Here is a 22,219-nt window from a genome sequence, read left to right as displayed (position 1 = left end):
ATAGATATACATTCTACTTTTACAAATAGATCACAAAATCATTTCTAAATTTTAAATTCATGGAATAATAACAAAGCTTGAGAGAATTCAAAACAAGCTGCAAACCTGATTGTGCAAAAGTTAGTGAGAAAAATCAGACAACAGGAAGATTGCAATATTGTTTACGAAGCATTCCTTTTACTGAATAATTTGCTTAATAAACAAAAATAAACAGGCTTTGGACAGAAGATACAAACTTGATAGAAAGTTTGTCCCATATGCGCTCTCATAAGGGAAAGGGTAAGATACAAAAACCAAAGAAGACAATTTTTTAAAAAGCAGGATGAAACACTTGGAGCTTCAATAGCGTTGGACTCTCCTTTGGCTCTTGAGTAATTTTTCTCCAAATACCACAAGAGAGACAAGTGGAATTAAAAATATTTAAACCCTCTGATGGTATTATCAGAAGTAATGTCTTCTGGAGAGTCCCATTAAACCTGGGCCAGCTCTAGTCTTTAATATTCAATTAACGTTCCCTCCAGTATTCTATATGAAATCAATTTACTACTTACCTTCAATCAACACTTCAATTAGAAAAGATGGCATTTAAAACATTTCTTTACTGATCCAAACAGAAGCCTTTAGCAAGAGAAAAGATTAAGTACCAATTGCTCCCCTGAAAATTGAAACCATGTGGAAAGAATGATTCTACTGGGAGAAAAATATGAGACTCCAGCAACTTGATAGGAAAGATTCACAGCTTCAGCACGGAACTTTTTTTTTTTGCCTTTTTCCGTCAGGAACAATTCATAGCACAGCAGAAGATATTCTATGCTTTTGACAAGATGTTTCAAGGCCTCCAAGGGAGTTATTCCTCCCTCAAGTATCATGATACAAGCTTGTGAAAGAAATTTTTTCTTGCATTTAGTGTATTCATTACAGCTAGGAAAGAAATAAAATCTTCATTCCAGTGTTAAGTCTCTTTAAGAATGTTGATTTTGGCACAGATTTTGAGAGCTGGACCTAATTTGATATTCATGGCACTCATGAGATGTTCTTCTTTTAGCAGAAGCAAGGCCTGGCCATCTATCTCCTGGGAGCGAAACTCCTCTGCAATCTCCTGGCAGCCTAATAGATTCAAGTACCAGAGAGAATTTTATGAGAAATAGAAACCATACACATATTTAATAGCGTTTATGGATTAACTCTATATTTGTAAGAATCAGTTTGCTTCCTTTTTTACTTCCCAGTCTGGTCTACCATAAATCTGGGATTTATTATTCTCCCATCCAGTTCTGACTCAGTTTAGCTTTACAGACTTTAATACCATACTAGGTGCTCCCACTTGCTGTGATTCACGCATCTTGCATTTGTGTTTAAACCTGGCTCAAAAACAGTAACTGTGAGAGGGACCTTGGAGTCCTGATGGATGATCACTTAAACATGAGTTAGCAGTGTGCAGTGGCAGCCATAAAAGTTAATACAATCCTAGGTTGTATAAACAGAGGCATGGAATCCAAATCATGTGAAGTATAAGTATTGCTTTATAAATCCTTAGTAAGACTACACACGGAATACTGCATTACAAAAAAGAACTTTGGAAAAACTGCAAAGAAGAACAACTAAGATGATTAAGGGCCTGGAGACAAAAACATACAAAGAACAGCTGTAGGATTTGGGTTTGGCTAGTCTAGAGAAAAGATGCACTAGAGATGACATGATAGCAGTATTCCAGTACTTGAGGGGCTGTCACAAACGGAGTAAACTGACTTTCCAAAGCACCAGAAGGCAAGACAAGAAACTATGGAAACTAATCAAGAGAAGCAAACTAGAATTAAGGAGAAACTTCCCAACAGTGAATACAACTAACCAGTGGAACAGCTTGCCTTCAGAAGTTATTGGTGCTTCATCACTGCAGGTTTTTAAGAAAATTAGACAGCCACCTGTCTGAAATGGTACAGGGTCTCCCTGAGCAGGGGTGTGTGTGTGTGTGGATTAGAAGAAACCTTAGACCTCTAAGGTTTCTTCCAGCTCTATTATGATTAATTATCTTACGCCCCTGCAAAGTCCCTATATTATTTCCATACAAAGATGAGAAGCATAGATAATGCTTTTGTCACTCACTGACAAAACTAGAATTTAATGAGATAAAGCCATTTTGTCAGTTTGCTACCTTATGTATAAAAATAATACAGGATAGAAGGATAAATAAATAATATCCCCTTTCAGAGTTCCTAGATATAGGCAAATAGTATATTTGTTAGATCTATCTAAGGGAAAGATCGCTCCAACAATAACAGTTGTGTGGAAGGAAGGCTCCTTTTGTGAACTGCCTCCTCTAACACTTCCCTTTGCCCAACTCCAACCTTTTTAGGAGGGAGAGGGAGAAGTTAGGTGTTGTCATTCATGCTAAATGTCATGCTGAACCTGAGAAAAAGGCAGCACCAAAGCAGGAAAACCCAGTATTTCTCACAATATAGGAAAATGTCATGCCCAATATAGTTGCTATTTCAAATATACCAACACCTTATTAATGCCAATATTTAGGTGTCCAATATACAGCCATTTACCCCACTCCTCTTCAGGGCATGGGAGAAAAGACACCAGACTTGCCTTGTAGGGATGCAATGAACTCATATACTTCCTCCACACTCCAGCGACTAGGATTGCTGGACAGGAAAACTGGATTGATACCATGCAAGTCAGAAATGGGCTGAGTCATGCTGGAATTGACAAGGTCTCGCTCTCCATGACTAGATCTCACTGAAAGAGGTCCCGGTGAGGTGGGGGAGAGTGTTTCATCATAACTAGAATTATCAGATCCTCTGCTTGAATCTTCTTGGCCCTGCAAATCCAAAATCACAAAACAGAGCATGAGGAATAAAAACTCTATACAAAGGAAAGAAAAAAGGTTTGTAAAACCTTGCATTGTAAAACCTTGTAACTCCTTCTATTGAAAGTAAAAAAAAGGGGGTATCCAAATTATATTATTAAATATACATATATCTCTACTCTATGGAACATCTTGGCCCTCAGTCTTTTGGCCTTCTAGAAGACTGTGAAGATCTGAGAGGATCCATGAAGGAGTGGTACAAAACCCTGGGGATGGTTGGTGGCTTGAGTGTGAGCTTTTTAACTTTTTTTGGAAACATTTTGATGGATTAAATTAATTAAATAAATGGAAAATTTAAGAAATTAAAATATATAATTAATACATGTATTGATGAACTGAAAAGCTGCTATTGTATATGACAGATGTGGGCATTTTATGACCTCTGGGCCACATCTGGCCCTTTGGCTGTCCTTGTCCAGCCTGCATGAGGTCATTGGGAACTTATAAAATAAATAAGCATACTGCAGGGGTGGGAGAAGAAGCTGAGTGCAGTCCTTTAGTTGGCTGGCAAGAAATGGATAAGAGCAGCAGAATTAAGTTCAATGTATTGGTTTAGCTCTCCACAACAGTCTCAATTTCTCATGTGGCTCCTTGGGAAAATTGCTCCTGCAAGATGAGATAAGAGCTGTGGTGGCACAGTGATTAGAATGCAGTACTGCAAGCTATTTCTGCTGCCTGCTAGCTGCCTGCAGTTCTGCAGTTCAATTCTCACCAGTTTAAGATTGACTCAGCCTTCCATCCTTCCGAGATTGGTAAAATGAAGAACCAGATTTTGGGGCAATATGCTGACTCTGTAAACCTGCTTAGAGAGGGCTGTAAAGAACTGTGAAACGATATATACAGTCAGGTCCAGAAATATTGGGACATCGACACAATTCTAACATCTTTGGCTCTATACACCACCACAATAGAGTTGGAATGAAACAAATACAACGTACTTTAACTGCAGACTGTCAGCTTTAATTTGAGGGTATGTACATCCAACTCAGGTGAACGGTGTAGGACTTACAGCAGTCTGCATATGTGCCTCCCACTTGTTAAGGGGCCAAAGGTAATGGGACAGATGTTAGAATTGTGTCGATGTCCCAATATTTCTGGACCTGACTGTAAGTCTAAATGCTATCACTATAACTATCTCCTCACCGATGACCAGCAATAATTTCCTCAAAAGTTCAAAAAAACCTAAATAAGCATAGAACTGTACCCACAGGGAAATGAATGAATAGAGAAAAGAAGGGGCTTGGGGAGAAACAAGTTTTACTTTGAAAAAGTTTACTTTTATGAGTTTAGTTGAGTAGCGTGGCTGTTGGCACTCTATTGGAAAGAGCGGAGCTTTTCCTTTTGTTATGCTAAAGAGAGAGGAGACAAATCACAGGTACTCAGCATTTATTATCTCTTCTCTATATAAACTGAACACTTTGAAATTTTCCAATATTAACTGCATAGTTCTTTTTTATCATTAACTGCATACTTTCAAAGATATAATTGCAATGGATGAGATGCAAATCTGTTTGCAAAGGTATTATTTTCTCCAACCACATATGCTGCATATTTATAAAGATTTATAAGAATTATAATCTCTGAACTGTACTTTTTATATGAATTTATTATACAGGTGAAACTCGAAAAATTAGAAAATCATGCAAAAGTTCATTTATTTCAATAATGCAACTTAAAAGGTGAAACTAATATATGAGATAAAACTCATTACATGCAAAGCAAGATCGTTCAAGCTGTGATTTGTCATAATTGTGATGATTATGGCGTACAGCTCATGAAAACCCCAAATCCACAATCTCAGAAAATTATAATATTACATGCAATCAATAAAACAAGAATTGAACATAGAATAATATTGGACCTCTGAAAAGTATAAGCATGCATATGTACTCAGTACTTGGTTTGGGCCCCTTTTGCAGCAATTACTGCCTCAATGTGACGTGGCACGGAAGCTATCAGCCTGTGGCACTGCTGGGGTGTTATGGAAGACGAGGATGCTTCAATAGCGGCCTTCAGCTCTTCTGCATTGTTTGGTCTCATGTCTCTCAGCTTTCTCTTGGCAATGCCCATGGATTCTCTATGGGGTTCAAGTCAGGTGAGTTTTCTGGCCAATCAAGCACAGTAATCCCATGGTCATTGAACCAGGTTGTACAGGGGTTGTTTAATCTGATTTTTATTTATGTGTATGATTGTTTGTATGTCTTAAATCTATTCCTGTACACCGCCCCGAGTCCCTCCGGGGAGAGGGGGCGGTCTAGAAATTTAATAAATTATTATTATTAATTATTATTATTATGGTGCTTTTGGCAATGTGGGCAGGTGCCAAGTCCTGCTGGAAAATGAAGTCAGCATCCCCATAAAGCTTGTCTGCAGAAGGAAGCATGAAATGCTCCAAAATCTCCTGGTAGACAGCTGTGTTGACCCTGGACTTAATGAAGCACAGTGGACCAACACCAGCAGATGACATCTGTGGACCAACACCAGCAGATGGCTTACCAAATCAACACAGACTGTGGAAAGTTCATACTGGACTTTAAGCATCTTACAGTATGTGCCTCTCCAGAGGTCCGATATTGTTCTATGTACAATCCTTGTTTTATTGATTGCATGTAATATTATAATTTTCTGAGATTGTAGATTTGGAGTTTTCATGAGCTGTACGCCATAATCATCACAATTATGACAAATCACAGCTTGAACTATCTTGCTTTGCATGTAATGAGTCTTATCTCATATATTATTTTCATCTTTTAAGTTGCATTACTGAAATAAATGAACTTTTGCACGATATTCTAATTTATCGAGTTTCACCTGTATATTGTTACAGTTTAAAACTTTGAACAAATAATGGATACATGATGAATGTGTAGATCAGAAGAATATGTAAGAGAAGGGAAATTTTGAGATAAATAGTAGGTGATTTATGATATTGTGAAGGAATTTTGCTGAGAGTTTGAAGATGACGAGCACAATTATGATTACGAAAACCAGGAAAAAAACAATTCCGATGACAGCTTCCCCATCGGGACAGCGATCAATAGAAGATATGTTGGGTGGTGGAAAATCAGGATCCACAGTGAACCTACAGAATATACAGTCGATGATACAGATGATTCAAGAAGTGATGATGAAAACAGGAGTCAATAACAAACAAAGGAGATAATCGTAAATTGGACAACAGAATGGGAGAAATACAGGAGATAATAGCCAGAAACAAACAGAAAATAAAGACAGTGGAAGCTAGAAACTGAAAAAAATCTAGATGCAGTAAGAGAAAGATGGATGGTGGCGAATAGGGATCTGGAGGAGGCAATAATACATCTGGAAATGGAGAAATTAACCTTTTTCCTGAGATTTCAAAATATAGAAAATAAGGAGGAAGGACCTCATGGTAGAATTGCTGGCTGACGCACTGCAGGAAAGTTAACAGGAGATGCAAAATGACATAGATGAAATCTATAGAGTTCATACCAATTATGCAACACAGACACAAATGGCCAAGGGAAGTCCACGTGAGATTTGCAAGAAAAATAATCAGAGATGATGTGTATAGGAGGATAAGGGATGAATCACTGACTTATAAAGGGGAAAAAATCCTAACTCTGAAACAGGTACCCAGAACAAAGAGAACAAAGAAGGAGCTATCATTTCTTATCCTCACAATTGGTTAAATAGAAAATAATTTGTAGATGGCTTATCCCTTAAGGTATGTTGATCTCATGGCAAGAAAAGAAAATCAGAATCGATTCACTAGACAAGGTGCAAGAATTTTATGAACATTACCTAGCAGCAGATGAAGAACAAGATAGTAGTGAAGAAATTGAAAGTAAAAGCCAGAAAGAACAACAACTAGAAGGAAAGAGGTTGGACCAAGAAGTAAGAGAACAGATGGAAAGGGAACACCAGGAAAGAGGGTGCAAGGACGAGAACGCAATGAGAGATAAGACCTAGGAGAGGAATTACAACTACGTATAAATAATAACATGGAAGAAGAAATTAAGTTATTATCAATCAACATAAATGGAATGAACTCTCCAGCCAGGAGGAGGATATTAAAAGATACCTACAGAAGAGAAATCTTCCAACCTTACCGAAAACAACAAAGGAAACACTAAATGAAAGAATAACGAGGCTAGAATTAAAAAGGGCAATCCAAAAACAAAAAAATAACGAAACCCGGGTCCCGATGGAATTCCAGCAGAATTCTATAAAGAATTGCAAAAATCATTAGAGAACATATTATTAGAAATGTATAATGAAGTACTAGAACAAGCTAAGACACAAAAATCTTGGATGGAGGCACTGATGACATTACTTCCCAAAGACAACACTGAAAAACAAATGATCCAAAATTATAGGCCAATCTCACTGCTAAATGCTGATTATAAAATATTTATGACGCCGGACGACTTCCAGCAGCCGAAGGCGACGGTCGCGTGCGTCCACCTTCTCGCTGTTTCGGTGGGCTCCCCTGAAGTCTAGGGGGAGCACAGGGTGCCTTGGAGGGGCGCCCTGCCATAGGGGCTGCCTGCTGGGACCCCGGGAACAGCAGTGGCCACGGGGGGGGGGTCTCCAGCTTTGCCCCAGGAGCCGGAAAGCATAGGGAGCTCGCGGAATGCCACCGCGCGCTTCGCCGAACGCAGCCTGGAAGGAAATGATCAATTTGAATGAAACAGCTGAAGTGCGGTGAGGTGAGGGGTCTCCCCAGGTCTTTTACTGTCTTTACTCTATTGATTGTTCTGCAGGTTTTTTTGGGGGGGACTCTGTTTCAACCTTTGGAGGAGTTAAGATTGGAGGGGGGGGACTTCCGGTGGCGCCGCTGTCCTTGGAAGACGTTCTCTTCGGAATGCCAGCCCGTGTTTGAGTAACAAGCTGCCAGGATAGAATAAATCAGCTGTCCAGCAGTTTGAAAATCTCCCCCTCGAAAAAAGGGGAGGAGGTGAGCACTCTGGCAGAGGGAAGATTCGCCCAGCGGCCCCAGGAGCAATTCTGTGGCGTGAAAGGTGCGAGCTCCCCAGGAAGCCTGACGATCTCCTCATCACGGGACGCTTCTGCATTTGCAGAACAAAAGGCAGCGTCCATACCAGCAACTTCAAGTTTCTTTTACATCTGAATGAGAAGCTGGCAGAGCAAACCAGGAGATCAACAAATGCAAGTACCAGCCTTAACTCCGTAGATTATATCTCTTTCTTTAAACTTAAAAGGAACTTTTCAAAAAAAAATGGCCCCAGAGGAACAAAGAGTGTGTTGAAAACGAAAGTGAAGTGGGAAACTGATTAGCACTTGTTAAGTGCCTGTTAGTGTGGCCGACAGACTTCAAAGAATACTTTCTTTGGACTTTCTGGACTGAATAAGTTGGCTGTTTGAAAGCCTGATCTAAATATTTTGAAATGGCTTCTAAAACAAAATTTAATACTTCAAAGAGTGCGGGCAGTTCACCGGCCCAAACTTCAAGGTTACAGACTTTATTACCTCCGGTGGAAACACAACCACAAATCCTGACACTGGAGGCTCTACAAAATAATTTACAAAACGCACTAAAAGAACAGGCAGTTGCCACGGAGGTGAAAATTACAAGTGCCTTTAAAGATGTCTCTGATGAAATATCTGGAATTAAGGATTTAATTCAAACACATAACCAAAAGATAAGGGAGGATATAGTTGAGGCACTTAAAGGATTATTTGGCTACGTGGCATCTCTCGATGAGAAGGTGGAAGAAATTAAGGAGGCTAATATAAAGTTGGATGACAAACTTGTGAAGGCACAAACTAAAATGGATAAGTCAGAGGTGGAGCTTACGATGATGCAATATAAGTCAATGGAATTTGAGAATAAGGAGGTTGAAGGAACATGCTCAAGAAGACTTAAGAGAGATTTTTGCTGACGCTCTGGTCCAATTAACTGGGGAGCCAAGGGCCGAATGTCTCTGGCAAATGGATAAAATTTACCGCGTTAATTCATGGATTGCTAGACAAAGACAACTGCCAAGAGATATCGTAATTTATTTTGGTACCAGGAAAATTAGGAATGAGATATTGCAAGCAACTTACAAAAATAAATTGCAAGTGGCAGGTCAAGATGTGACAGTACTGAAGGAAATCCCTCCCAAAATGTTGAGATCCAGAAAGGATTACGCATTTCTAGTGGATGAACTTAGAAAGCATCAGGTTCAATACAGATGGGAGACCCCAGCCGGATTGGTGGTGCACTACATGGGAGAAAGATATCGTCTCAACTCTGTTTGGAAGGAAAAAGATTTTTATAGTATGGTACTAAAGGCAGGACGCCCCCCATCTCCAGGTCCCAAAGAGAGAAAAGAGACAGAGGATCCCAGGCAGCAAGATAACCAGGAACAAACTAGGGGCGCAAGCCTACTGCAGGAAGCAGAAGAAATTATGGAACAGAGACAAACCCGTGCGGCTACTAAACGTAAAGAACAAGAATTAATGTCCCAACAAGCCCAGATCGCAATTCAAGACAACATAAGCACGAGCACAGAAGCAGTGGGAGGAGCTAGACCGAAGGTGAAGTCCCAGCAAGATTTCCAGGCAGCTCTTAAAAAGCTTCAGTGTGCCAAAGATGACAACTAAATTTCTAACATGGAACGTCAACAGTTTAAATTCACCACAAAAAAGGAAAAAAATATTTCACTACTTGAGACAATTTAAAAATGATGTAATTTGCTTACAAGAAACACATATTAGAACGCAGGACAAGAAATATTTGGTGAATGCAAGACTGGGATTGCATTTTGTAGCATCTGCCCCAGAGAAAAAAAATGGAATAGCTATATATTTAAGAAAAGATTTAAAAGCTGAACTAGTCGAAGCAGATCCTCAAGGCAGATACATTGCAATTGAATTACTAATAGAAGGGAATAAAATTCTCTTAACAGGAATATATGCTCCCAATCAACAAGAAAAATTTTATAAGTTGCTTCACACCAAATTAACACAATGGGGCTATAGATCCTGCGTTTTACCAGGCGATTGGAATGGAGTACTGGATCCGGTTCAAGACAAGAAGAGACTTTTGCAAAACACACGAATACGAACAAGACTACCTAAATCTTTTTTTGATATGATGGATGACTTTGAACTGAGGGATATCTGGAGAGAACGGAATGTTAAAGAACGGGACTTTACCTTTTTTTCCGATAGGCACCAATCCTTTTCCAGAATTGATTTTATACTAATTACAAATGATCTTTTTTCCAGGGTAAAGAAGACTAAGATATGCCCGAGAACTCTAACAGATCACAACCCGGTTTGGATGAAATTTGAATATGGAGACCGACCCAGTAGGTCTTGGAGATTAAATGAAAATTTATTTAGATATGAGAAAAATGTTACGGAATGTAAAAAACTATTGAAAGAATATTTTGCTTTTAATATGCATAAGGGGATATCAATGGAAATGGTTTGGGACGCAAGTAAAGCATACATGAGAGGTGTTTTAATAAATTTGAATAATGTTCATAAGCGTAGACAAAGGGAAAAACAAAGGGAATTAGAGGAAGAGATTTAAAAAAAAGAGCAGGAGTTAATGTCTAAACCAGATAAGAAGACAAAAGAGATAATTACTTTACTGCGAGGACAGTTCAATATGTTAATGTCAAATCAGATAGCCACTAATCTTTTATATGCTAAACATAATACTTTTTGTAATGCCAATAAACCGGGTCAATGGTTAGCATACATGTTAAGGAAACAACAAAGATCCCGTAATATAGAGAAAGTAGAATATAAAGGGAAGGAAGTTTTTCAACAGGATATGATTAAAAAGACTTTTTTAGAATTTTACACCAGATTGTATGCTGGTGACAAAATACTTCAAGGGTCAGATATAGACCGATATCTGGAGAGAGAGAAAATTCTTATACTTACAGATGAGCAAAGGGGAAGATTGAATCAACTTGTAACTGTAGAGGAAATCCTCCTGGCAATTAAGCAGTTAAAAGTTGGTAAGGCGCCTGGCACAGATGGCCTGACAGCGGTTTATTATAAAAAGCTACAACTAGAAATGATGGAACCTCTTAGGGAACTATTTAATAAAATTCAAATGGAAGGCAGGACTCCACCATCGTGGAAAACAGCTTTTATTTCATTGATTCCAAAAGAGGAACAGGATCCTGCCCAGCCAAAAAACTATAGGCCTATTTCATTACTTAATACAGACTACAAAAATTTTGCTAAAATATTGGTGAATAGGTTGATGCCAATTGCGCAACAAACAATTCACAATGACCAGTCTGGTTTTATACAGGGAAGGCAAATGAAAAGTAATGTAAGACAGATTATCAATATAATGGAATACTTGGAAAGTATAACCAGGTCCCGGCAGTGCTTCTATTCCTCGATGCGGAGAAAGCATTCGATCAAGTCAATTGGCAATTTTTAATAAAAACATTACAAAGGATGCAGTTTGGAGAGTATTTCATGCAGTCTATCAAAGCAATATACCAGAAACAGACAGCACAAATTATAGTTAATGGAGGCTTAACAGAAACTTTTAAGATTGAAAAAGGTACAAGACAGGGGTGTCCCTTATCTCCATTATTGTTTATCTTAACTCTGGAATTGTTATTGAATAGAATACGTGGGTCTGATGAACTACAAGGAATTAAGATTAGACACTACGAATATAGAGAGAGAGCATTTGCGGATGACTTGTTTGTAACTTTAACTCAGCCCGGGGAATCAGTTATAGGTCTAATGAATATAATTAACCAATATGGTCAAGTATCTGGGTTCAAAGTAAATCTAGGGAAGACAAAGATGACAGCTAAAAATATGACTACAAAAACAAAAAAAGAATTAGAAAGAGTAACAGGATGTGAGATAGTAAAAAAGGTTAAATACTTAGGAATTTGTATTACAACTTTAAATGGGAAATTATATAAGTATAACTATGAACTATTATGGCATAAAATACAGGGAGAATTGAATAAATGGAAAAAATTACAGTTGTCTTTGCTGGGAAGGATAGCAGCAGTTAAAATGAATGTCTTGCCCAAGTTTCTATTTCTTTTTCAAATGATACCAATACTTAAAAAAGACGCAAATTTGGAAGAATGGCAGAAAGGTATTAACAACTTCATTTGGGCAGGAAAGAAACCGAGGGTAAAACTTAAAATAATGCAAGATATACGTGAAAGAGGAGGCTTAAAAATGCCCAACTTAAAACTATACTATGAAGCAGCAGTTTTAGCAACAATTAGCGATTGGATCAACCTTAAAGAGGATAGAATATTGAATATTGAGGGTTATGATTTGCTATATGGCTGGCATGCTTACTTAATATATGATAAGAAGGTTGATAAGATCTTTAAGAGTCATATTTTAAGGAATGCCTTACTGCGTGTTTGGAAAAAATATCAACATAGGTTAAACAACAAAATACCTATGTGGGGAGTGCCTAGACATGCTATAGAGCAGTGATGGCGAAGCTTTTTTGGCTCGCGTGCCACAAGTGGGGGGAGCGCAGGGGGGTCGAGTGCGGGCGTGCCGCACCCATAATGCAATGCACGACCCCCCAGTGCGCATGCACGCACAATGCGTGACCCCCCCATCCTTTCATGTTTTTTTTGCCATCCCCAGGCTCTAGAGGCTTTATAGGAACCTGGGGAGGGCGAAAAGAGACTCCCCCGACCCCCCGGAGGCCCTCCGGAGGCTTCAGGGACTGTCCGGAGGCTTCCCTGAAGCCTTCGGAACGCTTAAAACCACCCTCCGAGCGCTCCGAAGGCATCAGGGAAGCCTCGGACGGTCCCTGAAGCCTTCGGAACGCTTAAAACCACCCTCCGAGCAACCCGGAAGTCACTTTTTGCCCTCCCCAGGTGCCTATAAAGCCTCTGGAGCCTGGGGAAGGCGAAAAATAGCTTTTAAAAAGGTGAACTCAGCTGGCCAGCGCGCGCATGCACCCTGGCCAGCTGACAGGGCAGCGCCTCGCGTGCCCTGACAAATGGCTCCGCCTGCCACTTGTGGCACGCGTGCCATAGGTTCGCCATCACGGCTATAGAGAATATAAGTATAGAACAAAAACAAGATCTAACTAAATATGTAGAACTCCTTAGTATGGATAGAGGTGTGCAGCAGTTGAAATCTCTGAATGTATTAAGAGACAAAAGGATAATTCAAACTTGGTTCCAGTATGGTCAGTTACAGGCTAGATGGAAAAAAGACCAGAAACTCGGTATTATCCAAAGTGAGGATAACTTGATAAAACAAATTAGGGATCAGGGCCCAATGCATATAAAAAGGCTGTACAATGTATTGATAGAAATAGACTCAGAAACAGAATTAGTTAAAGATTGTATGATAAAATGGGCACAAAATTTCGAGGAACAAATAATGATGGAAACATGGGAAGAGATTTGGGTAAGAAATGTAAAATTTACACAAGCTCAGAACTTGAGAGAGTTTAAAATCTACTTTCACTTCCCTTAAATAATGGGGATTTTTTTTCTTTTTTGACCACAACTGCGAGAGAAAGGATGGCTGAACTGATTCTTCTCTAAACTATGCATGGGAACTTTGATCTTCTTGTTTCCTGACCACCTGTACTGGCTGAGCCAATATGGCCAACTTCCTCCTTCTTCTTTGTCTTTATGAATGAGACTCCTCCCTTGGAAAACAGTTAGACTTCTGCCCCAAACGAAGCTCCATTAAGCTGAAATGGAGCAACTACATGCTGAGAATGCCCTCTTGGCACAACAATTGGCTTTGTTGACTGGACAAATAGCCCAGGGGCTTACCACCACCCCCCAACTAAGAAGGAAATGTCCAGTGGCTACTCCAGACAAGTTTGATGGCAAACAAAATATGTTTGCAGCGTTCTTGGGACAATGCCAGCTGTTTATCAGCTTGAGAGCGGAGGACTTTCCCACTGACCGGACAAAGGTGGGATTTATTATCAGCTTACTCTCAGGCACAGCAGCGAGGTGGGCTACTCCCTTGCTTTCTCAGCCGAGCCCCCTGCTGGATGATTTCATCATCTCAGACTGATGTTTGAAGATCCCATTAAGGGAGAAACAGCCACCAGACTCCTTAAGGATTTGCAACAGGGGTGTGGTTCTTTGCAGGATTATGTCAGCGAATTCCGGCTGCTTAGTCAGGACTCTGCTTGGAATGAGCCAGCCCTCATGGACACTTTTCAGGATGGCATGTCAGATGACCTGCAGGACGAGATTGTGAGGGTGGGCAGGCCTCCAACGTTCGATGCGTTGGTTCACTTGTGCCTCCGGATTGACAGCCGGCTGCAGAGGCGGAGGCCTCGCCAAGTGAGGTTACTAGAGTACCAGTCCTTCAGGAGACTACACTTGCACGGGAGGAGCCCATGGAGTTGGGTGCCGCCAAACCTCGCTTGTCATGCACGGAGATGGACAGACGGCGTGCAGGGGGGTTGTGTTTTTACTGTGGGGATCCTGGACACCTGGCTTTGATTTGCCCCCAAAAGGATAGGGGGGGCTGCGCGGCCTGCGGCCTCCCCCTCAATTCCTAAACAACGTGTAGAGAAACAGGCGGAGCCCGATCTGAGAGAGGCTTTAGGTTGGGCGCAGGCCAAAACAGAGGTGGACGGGCCTCCACGGCACATGATTTTAGCTGCGCGCATTCTCTTGTCGGGTAGTCAGCAGGGAATTCCGGCCTATGCCTTGGTCGATTCCGGGGCTACCACGAACTTTATGGATGCAGCATTTGCTACTAAATACAACGTCCCTCTGTGTCCGGTGGACCCTCCAAGGCGCGTTGAGACCATTGACGGTTGGGTGCTTCTGTCTGGGCCTATCAAGGCTGCCACGCACCCTTTGCGCTTGATCCTCGGGGAGCATGAGGAGGCCATCCAATTTTACGTGGCTTCGGGCCTGCATTTCCCCGTGGTGTTGGGCTTGGCTTGGCTGCAGGCGCACGACCCTCAAATCTACTGGTCGCAGAACTTGATCACGTTCCCGTCCTTGCAATGCGTCGACCACACCCGTCAGGTTTGTGCGGCCCAGGTGCCCAGTTTGGCCGAGGTGACAGTGCCGCCAGATTTAGCGGAGTTCACGGATGTCTTTAGCGAACAGGAGGTGGATCAACTGCCGCCACACCGGCCTTATGACTGTCCCATTGACCTAGTACCTGATGCAAAACTCCCGACGGGTCGTTTATATTCCATGTCTGAGCGGAGTTGGCCACATTGCGGGACTTTATAGACAAGAACCTCGCCCGGGGGTTTATCCAGCCTTCGTCTTTGCCCTTGTCTGCCCCAGTTTTGTTCATAAAAAAGAAGACCGGGGATCTGAGACTTTGTTGCGATTACCGGCGCCTGAATGCCATCACGGTACGTAACCGTTACCCGTTGCCCCTGATTCCTGAGTTGTTGGAGTGGCTCCGGGAGGCAACGGTGTTCACAAAACTGGACTTGCGTGGGGCTTACAACCTGGTCCGAGTCATGGCGGGGAACGAATGGAAGACAGCCTTTGGCACCCGGTACGGACATTTCGAGTACACGGTCATGCCATTCGGGTTGACCAATGCCCTGGCTGTCTTCCAACACTTCATAAATAACATCTTCCAGGACCTTTTGGATCAGTTTGTCGTCATTTACCTGGACAACATCTTGATCTACTCCACGTCCCGGAGGGATCATCAACATTATTTGTGTCTGGTCTTGCAGTGACTCCGAGAACATCGCTTATTTGCCAAGCTGGAGAAGTGTCAGTTCTGGCAGACTACCATCGAGTTCCTAGGGCACTGTATCTCCCCTGAAGGAATTGCGATGGAGCCAGGCAAAGTGGAGGCGTTACGTAGTTGGCAACCTCCTCGACGTATGAAGGATGTTCAGCGACTCCTTGGGTTTGCCAACTCTTACCAGACCTTCATCCCCAGCTTTGCTTTCTTGACCGCGCCCCTCACTTGGCTCCTGCAAAAGAAAGTGCCGTTTCACTGGGGACCCATGGAACAACAGGTGTTCGTGGCCCTGAAGCGCACTTTTATGAGGGAGCCGATCCTGAAGCAACCTGATCCGCATCGCCCCTTTGTAGTAGAGGCGGACGCGTCTGACATCGCAGTGGGGCGGTGTTATTGCAGGCTCACGCTCCTGATGGTACCCTTTTCCCTTGTGCTTATTACTCTCGGAAACTCAATCCTTCCGAGCACAATTATACCATCTGGGAGAAGGAGTTGTTGGCTATCAAGGTGGCGTTCGAAGCCTGGAGACATCACATGGAGGGGCCAGGCATCAGGTCGAGGTCCGGACGGACCATCGGAATTTGGAGTTTTGACGACAGCGCGTAAGCTGAATCAACGCGAGATCCGGTGGTCTCTGTTCTTTGCCCGTTTCCATTTCAAGGTAACGTACATCCCCAGTGCGTTGAATCAAAGGGCGGATGCCCTGTCTAGAAAGCCGGAGTACTTGGACCCTGCAGACTCACTTCCACCCCGGATGGTTCTACCCGTCGAGTCTTTCGCTGAAGTTCAGGAACCCGTGGATTTACGGTCTCTGATATGGGAGGCACAGCGGAACGACGAGTGGGTGGAACGACGGCGGGCAGAGGTAGGGCCGACATCCCCGTGGACCTTTGACGAGGACCTTTTGAGGTATCGGGATCGGCTCTATGTGCCTGCAGGACCTCTCTGTAGACTGGTTCTCTCCCAGTGTCATGACACTCCAGCAGCGGGACATTTTGGCCTTTTCAAAACATTGCATCTGGTTTCCCATACTTTCTGGTGGCCCGCTTGCGACACGACATGCAGACGTACGTCACGTCGTGTGTACAGTGTCGACAGGCCAAGTCAGCAACACGAGCTCCTCCAGGCTTGTTGCAGCCATTGCCTACCCCGGAGAGACCCTGGGGGGCTGTGTCCATGGACTTCTTGACGGAACTGCCTCCGTCGTCAGGTTTTATCACGGTCCTTGTGGTGGTGGACATGCTCTCTAAGATGCCGCATTTCATCCCCTGCCGGAGATTGCCAATAGCCTGTGCCACCGCCCACATGTTCATCCAGCACGTGTTCCGGCTACAAGGCCTGGGTCGTATCAGATCGTGGGACACAATTTACGGCTCAGTTCTGGAAAGGGCTGATGGCCGCTCTAGATGTCCAGGTTTGTTTATCCTCGGCACACCATCCCGAAACCGATGGGGGGATGGAGAAGGTGATTGGGATTCTGGAACAATATCTGCACTGCTTCGTTTACCAGCAGCAGAACAATTGGGCGGAGTACCTGGCCGTGGCAGAGTTTGTGTTTAACAAATCGCAGCACACCTCCACACGGATGACGCCTTTCATGGCGAACGTCAGGTACCACCCTCATTTTTCCCCTCTCACCCCAATGGACTCTCCGGTCCCCGCAGCGCAGGACTTCCTCTCTGAACTCCAGGTGGTTCACCAAGTGGTGCGCCACTATCTGAATCAGGCAAAGGAGGACTACAAACGAGTAGCGGACAAGTCTCAACATGCGGTGGCAGAATTGGCTGTGGGTGATCGCGTGTGGCTGTCCACGTGGCATCTTCCGTCCCACCGGCCGATGAGGAAGTTGGACCACCGGTATCTTGGGCTGTTCCCCGTGGAGGCCGTTATCAACCCGGTGGCCTATCGCCTGACCCTCCCGCGCTCGATGCGAGTGCACCCGGTGTTCCATCGCTTGCTCCTGATCCCTGAACGGTCAGCTTGTCCTCTCCGACGTCCGTCTTCGCCCCAGCCATCGTCGCGTCAGGTGCTCACACAGCCATCACACAGAGTGACCCGGATCCGTGACTCGAGATGCCTCAAGGGACGGTTCCAGTATTTGGTCGACTGGATGGACGAGGGATCGGATGGGCGGACCTGGAGTGATGCGACGGCTGTGCATGGCCCTGCTTTGGTGCGGGCTTATCATGTGCAATTTCCCTCGAGACTGCATCCCGTGCGTCAAACCCGGGGGAAGGGCCCTGCGGTGAGGGATAGTGTTGTGGCCCAGCAGGAGCCGTTGGAGCTGTCACCAGACTCTGAGAGTGAAGGTCCCTATAAGTCGGCTCTGGAGAATGAGGAGGACCTTGGGCAGGGTTCTGACTCTGAGCAGGGATCGAAGAGTCTGGTTGGCCACCAGGAGGCGCCTGAGGCATGGAGCAGCAGTGAGAGCCAAAGGAGGGGGGCTCCTGATGCCATGCCTTGGAGCAGTGGGGAGGAGACACGGGACAGTGACTCAGAGATCAGCAGGGAGTTCTTGGATCCTCGTTACCGCTGCGCCCACAGACGCAGGGATCAAGGGCGCAGTTATCAGCGGTAAGGGCTCTCAGCTGCTGATAAGTAGACTCCCCTTCAGGCTATAAAAGGATTGACTGAGCATACGCCCTTTGCAGAAGTCAACCAAGGAATTATTCAAGAAGTTCTGTCTTGGAAACGTAGCATGCTGGATAGCTGCTATCGTGTCTCGTGTCTGTGAGCCTTGTCGTGGTGGTTTACTGCCAAGGATCTGTCTGTCTGTGCAATAAATCCTGTTAAAGTAGTATTGTTCCGGAGCGTGTTCTGTGTGGGCGAGGGAAGAAGGGTGGTCAGAACAGAAAACTTTATGGCTTTGAACTAATTTCCACCCCAGAGACCTCTAGGAGCCTTTTCAAATACGTTTTTCCCCTGGATTTGGAATATTTTGACCCACCTATTTGCTCTAGTTTTGTATCAGACGATTTATTCTCCTTTGGACTTGCTTGCCTGGTGATCCCTACTGGCTGTGCTTTCCCACAGACACCATTTCTTTGTATAGAACAATAACTATCTCTGAGCCTCATGATGGGTCCAAAAAAGTTACCACCTGGTAAGGCCTCATCGGCCCTGACATCTTCCACATCCAGCCCGATTGCTCACCAGTCACAACTGGGATCTTTTTTACAACCTAAAGCCCCTGAAGAGAGTGCAAAGGATTTGTCTATTCATCAGATGCTTCAATCCATCTTAAAGGGACAGGACGAAATGAAAAAACAACTGCAGGACTTAAATGAACAGCTCAGAGAGATGAAACAACAAACCATACAGAATGAACAAAGGATAGGTGTATTGGAGGAGGGTGCGGTTGGGATGAGAGACGAGGTGAAGATAATCCAAAGGGGGAATGTAGAATTTGAAAATCATATGATAAAAATAGAATTTGAAAGGATGTCTTTTTTCCTTAGGTTCCAAAACTTGCCAGAAGTTGAGAATGAAGATCTTAAGGAGATTATGACCACAATACTAGCAGAATGTATTAATAGAGATAAACAACAGCTTTGGTGGGATATTGATCTGATCTATAGGATAAATTCAGCCTATGCAAGAACACACAATGTTCCAAGGGAAGTTCATGTTAAATTTCTTAGAAAAACCACAAGAGATGAGGTTCTGGGAGCTCAAAGGGGAGGACCATTAAAATATATATATAAAGAAATAACCATTCTTAAACAGATCCCAAAGAAAGTAAGAGATAAGAGAAGGAAATATTCATTCTTAGCAAAAAAATTATACAATAATGGGGTCTGGTTTAGGTGGCTGTTACCAGAAGGCATGTTGATTTTCTGGAAGGGCAGAAGAATTAGAATCAACACAGTTGTGGAAGCAGAGGCTTTCATTAAAAAACACAGTGCTCTCTTAGGTGAAATGGGGGATGTCACACAAGAAACAAGAGGGAGGGGCTGAAGCTATGCCAGTGGACGGGGGGGGGGGGAGGATGCGACAACTAGAAGACTCAGATCACAAAAGTGATTTGAAACATTATTGCAATTGTTGTTACAATGTACCTTTATGGAAGTGATACAAAACAAAATGATTGAAACATACTGATGATTTTGTGTTAAACTCAAAACTGCTAATACCTATCTAAATGATGATATTTTTCTATTTTTGTTTGTAAAAGTTGTGAGACCTGGGGCGGCTTCTCCCCCCCCCCCCACGATGTAGCTGTCAAAATGTTCTATAACCTTTTAACCCTTTTTCCCTGTAAAATTTTTAAAATCAATAAAATTTGGACAAAAAAAAATATTTATACAATAATGGTGGAAAGAATTAAAAATATACTAAACAGAATCATACAACCAGACCAAAATGGATTTCTACCCAACAGACATATAAAAAACAATATACGAATGATAATGGACATATTAGAATATTACGAGATACACTCAGGAAAACAAGCAGTATTGATATTTATTGATGCACAAAAAGCATTCGATAACCTGAATTGGGATTTTCTTATAAATCAATTAACAGTAATGAACTTTGGGAGAAATTTATTGGAATGATCAGAGCAATATATTCTAGTGAGAGGGCAAAAATAATACTAAACGGGGAAGCAACAGAAGGTTTCAGCATAACTAAAGGGGTAAGACAGGGATGCCCTCTATCCCCCCGTTATTTATCCTCTCAATAGAGACATTGAGGTTACAAATTAGATAGAACCAGAAGGTAAAGGGATTGAAAATTAGAGCACCGGAATATAAAGTGCAGGCCTTTGCAGACGATCTAGCATTTATCATAGAGAAACCCCAAGAAACTGGACTAACATTATTACAAGACAAAAACCAATTTGGTAAAGTGGCAGGGCTTAAAAAATAAATAAAGAGAAAACTAAAATATTAACTAAGAAACTAACCAAAAGACAAAATGAAGAACTGGAGGAGAAACTGGGAATTTCAAGGGCCAAGAAAATTAAATATTTGGGAATATGGTTATCGGCAAAATGTATTACAATAAAAGAAGACAATTACAATAAATTGCTATGATAAATATAAAAAGATTTGGATAATTTGACTAAACTACAGATATCACTAATTGGTAAGAATTTCAACAATTAAAATGAATGTACTACCCAAACTACTTTTTTCAAACAATACCGATTAAATTAGAGAATTTTTTTTTTCAAACAACTAAATAAAATGGTATCCAAATTTATCTGGTATGGGGGAAAACTGCATATTAAATACAAACTTCTACAAGATAGTAGAAACAAAGGTGGCTTTGGCATCCCAGACCGGGAGCTTTACTATCAGGCGGCGGCCCTGACATGGCTCAAAGACAGGATTCAACTAAAAAATAAAAGAATTCTTATGCTAGAAGGCCATGACCTCCAACTAGGCTGGCATGGCTTCCTCTGGGAGGGAGAGAATAAATCTCATTCATACTTCCAGAGACACATAGTAAGTGATGCCCTGTTTAAAGTCTGGGAAAAAAACAAAACAAAAACCATTACATGAAAATCCCAATCTGATTATCAACGATGGAGGCAATGACATCCAAATACTATAGATCTCAGCAAAACGGTAAGCTATGCAGAATTCTTAGATGAAAAAGGAGAACTAAAATCAGTACAAGATCTGAAAACACAAGGAATAAATATGGAATGGTGACCCTATTTACAAATTAAAACAAGATTCAAAAAAGGTCAGGAACAATACGGAATACACAAGAAACAAATGGAATTGGATATTAGGAATGGGAGGAAAAATGATTACCAAATTATATAATTTTCTTTTAAGATATAAAATGGAGGAAGCGACAGTAAAGGAGACAATGATTAGCTGGGGAAGAAATTTTGGCCATAATATAGAGTTAGCAAAATGGGATAAACTATGGGAAAGAAATTATAAATTTACCATTGCAGTAGCTTACAAAGAAAACCTCTATAAAATGTTTTATAGATGGCATTTGCCCCCAGCGAGATTGGCCAAAATGTACCCAAATTTATCCCCCAAATGTTGGAGATGTAGCCACAAGTCTGGAATATTCTACCGTATGTGGTGGACATGCCCCATCACAAGGAAATACTGGTGCAAAATTCGGAAATGGTTGGAAGAAATTATGGTGCAAAAAATAGAACTAAAATCAGAAGCATTCTTATTAGGACTATAAGATAAAAAAATGGATAAACAACTTCAATACATAACGCTACACATACTCACTGCAGCTAGGATTGCTTTCGCACAAAACTGGAAAAAAATCAATACACCCGCAGATGAAACAATAATTAGAAAAGTACTCAAATGTGCAGAGATGGACAAAATGACTATAGAACGAAAAGAAAGAGAAGAATCTGGATAGCTGCTTTTGTGTTCTGTTCCTGTGAGTTTTGTCTTGGTGGCTTGCTGCCACGGAACCTCTTGTCTGTTTGTGCAATAAACCTTGTTCCCTTGTACTGTTCCGGAGTGTGTGTTCTGTGTGGGCAACGGAGAAAGGGGGCTCAGAACAGTAACCGGCGGCCGGCAGGAGGTCCCCTGCGTGCTCAAGGCACCGGGGAGCAGATCGGAGGGCGCGTGGGCGCGTCTTCGCTGACAGGCTGTTCGGAGTGAAAAAAAGAAAGCTGAAGGATGCAGTGGCGGAGCGGTGAGGTGTAGACTCCCTTCATTCCTATTACCAACTATAAAA

General features: G+C 42.4%; 1 protein-coding gene across 1 annotated transcript in view; it reads right to left on the bottom strand.

Annotated features, from left to right (window-relative positions):
• Positions 1-155: 155 nt before the first annotated feature.
• Positions 156-22,219, bottom strand: part of PHC1 (polyhomeotic homolog 1) — a 174,020-nt gene continuing 151,956 nt past the window's right edge. Inside the window, exons 14-15 of the mRNA XM_081936902.1 lie at positions 2,593-2,824; positions 156-1,107 (exon numbers count right to left, since the gene is read on the bottom strand). Coding sequence (XP_081793028.1) covers positions 953-1,107; positions 2,593-2,824 — 387 coding nt within the window. The 3' untranslated portion in view covers positions 156-952. The remainder of the gene's footprint in view (positions 1,108-2,592; positions 2,825-22,219) is intronic.

Source organism: Natrix helvetica (assembly GCF_964273705.1).
Source record: "Natrix helvetica genome assembly, chromosome: 1".
NCBI lineage: Eukaryota > Metazoa > Chordata > Lepidosauria > Squamata > Natricidae > Natrix > Natrix helvetica.
The sequence above is the reverse complement of the archived record's forward strand: the minus strand, read 5'-3'. Positions and strand labels throughout refer to the sequence as shown.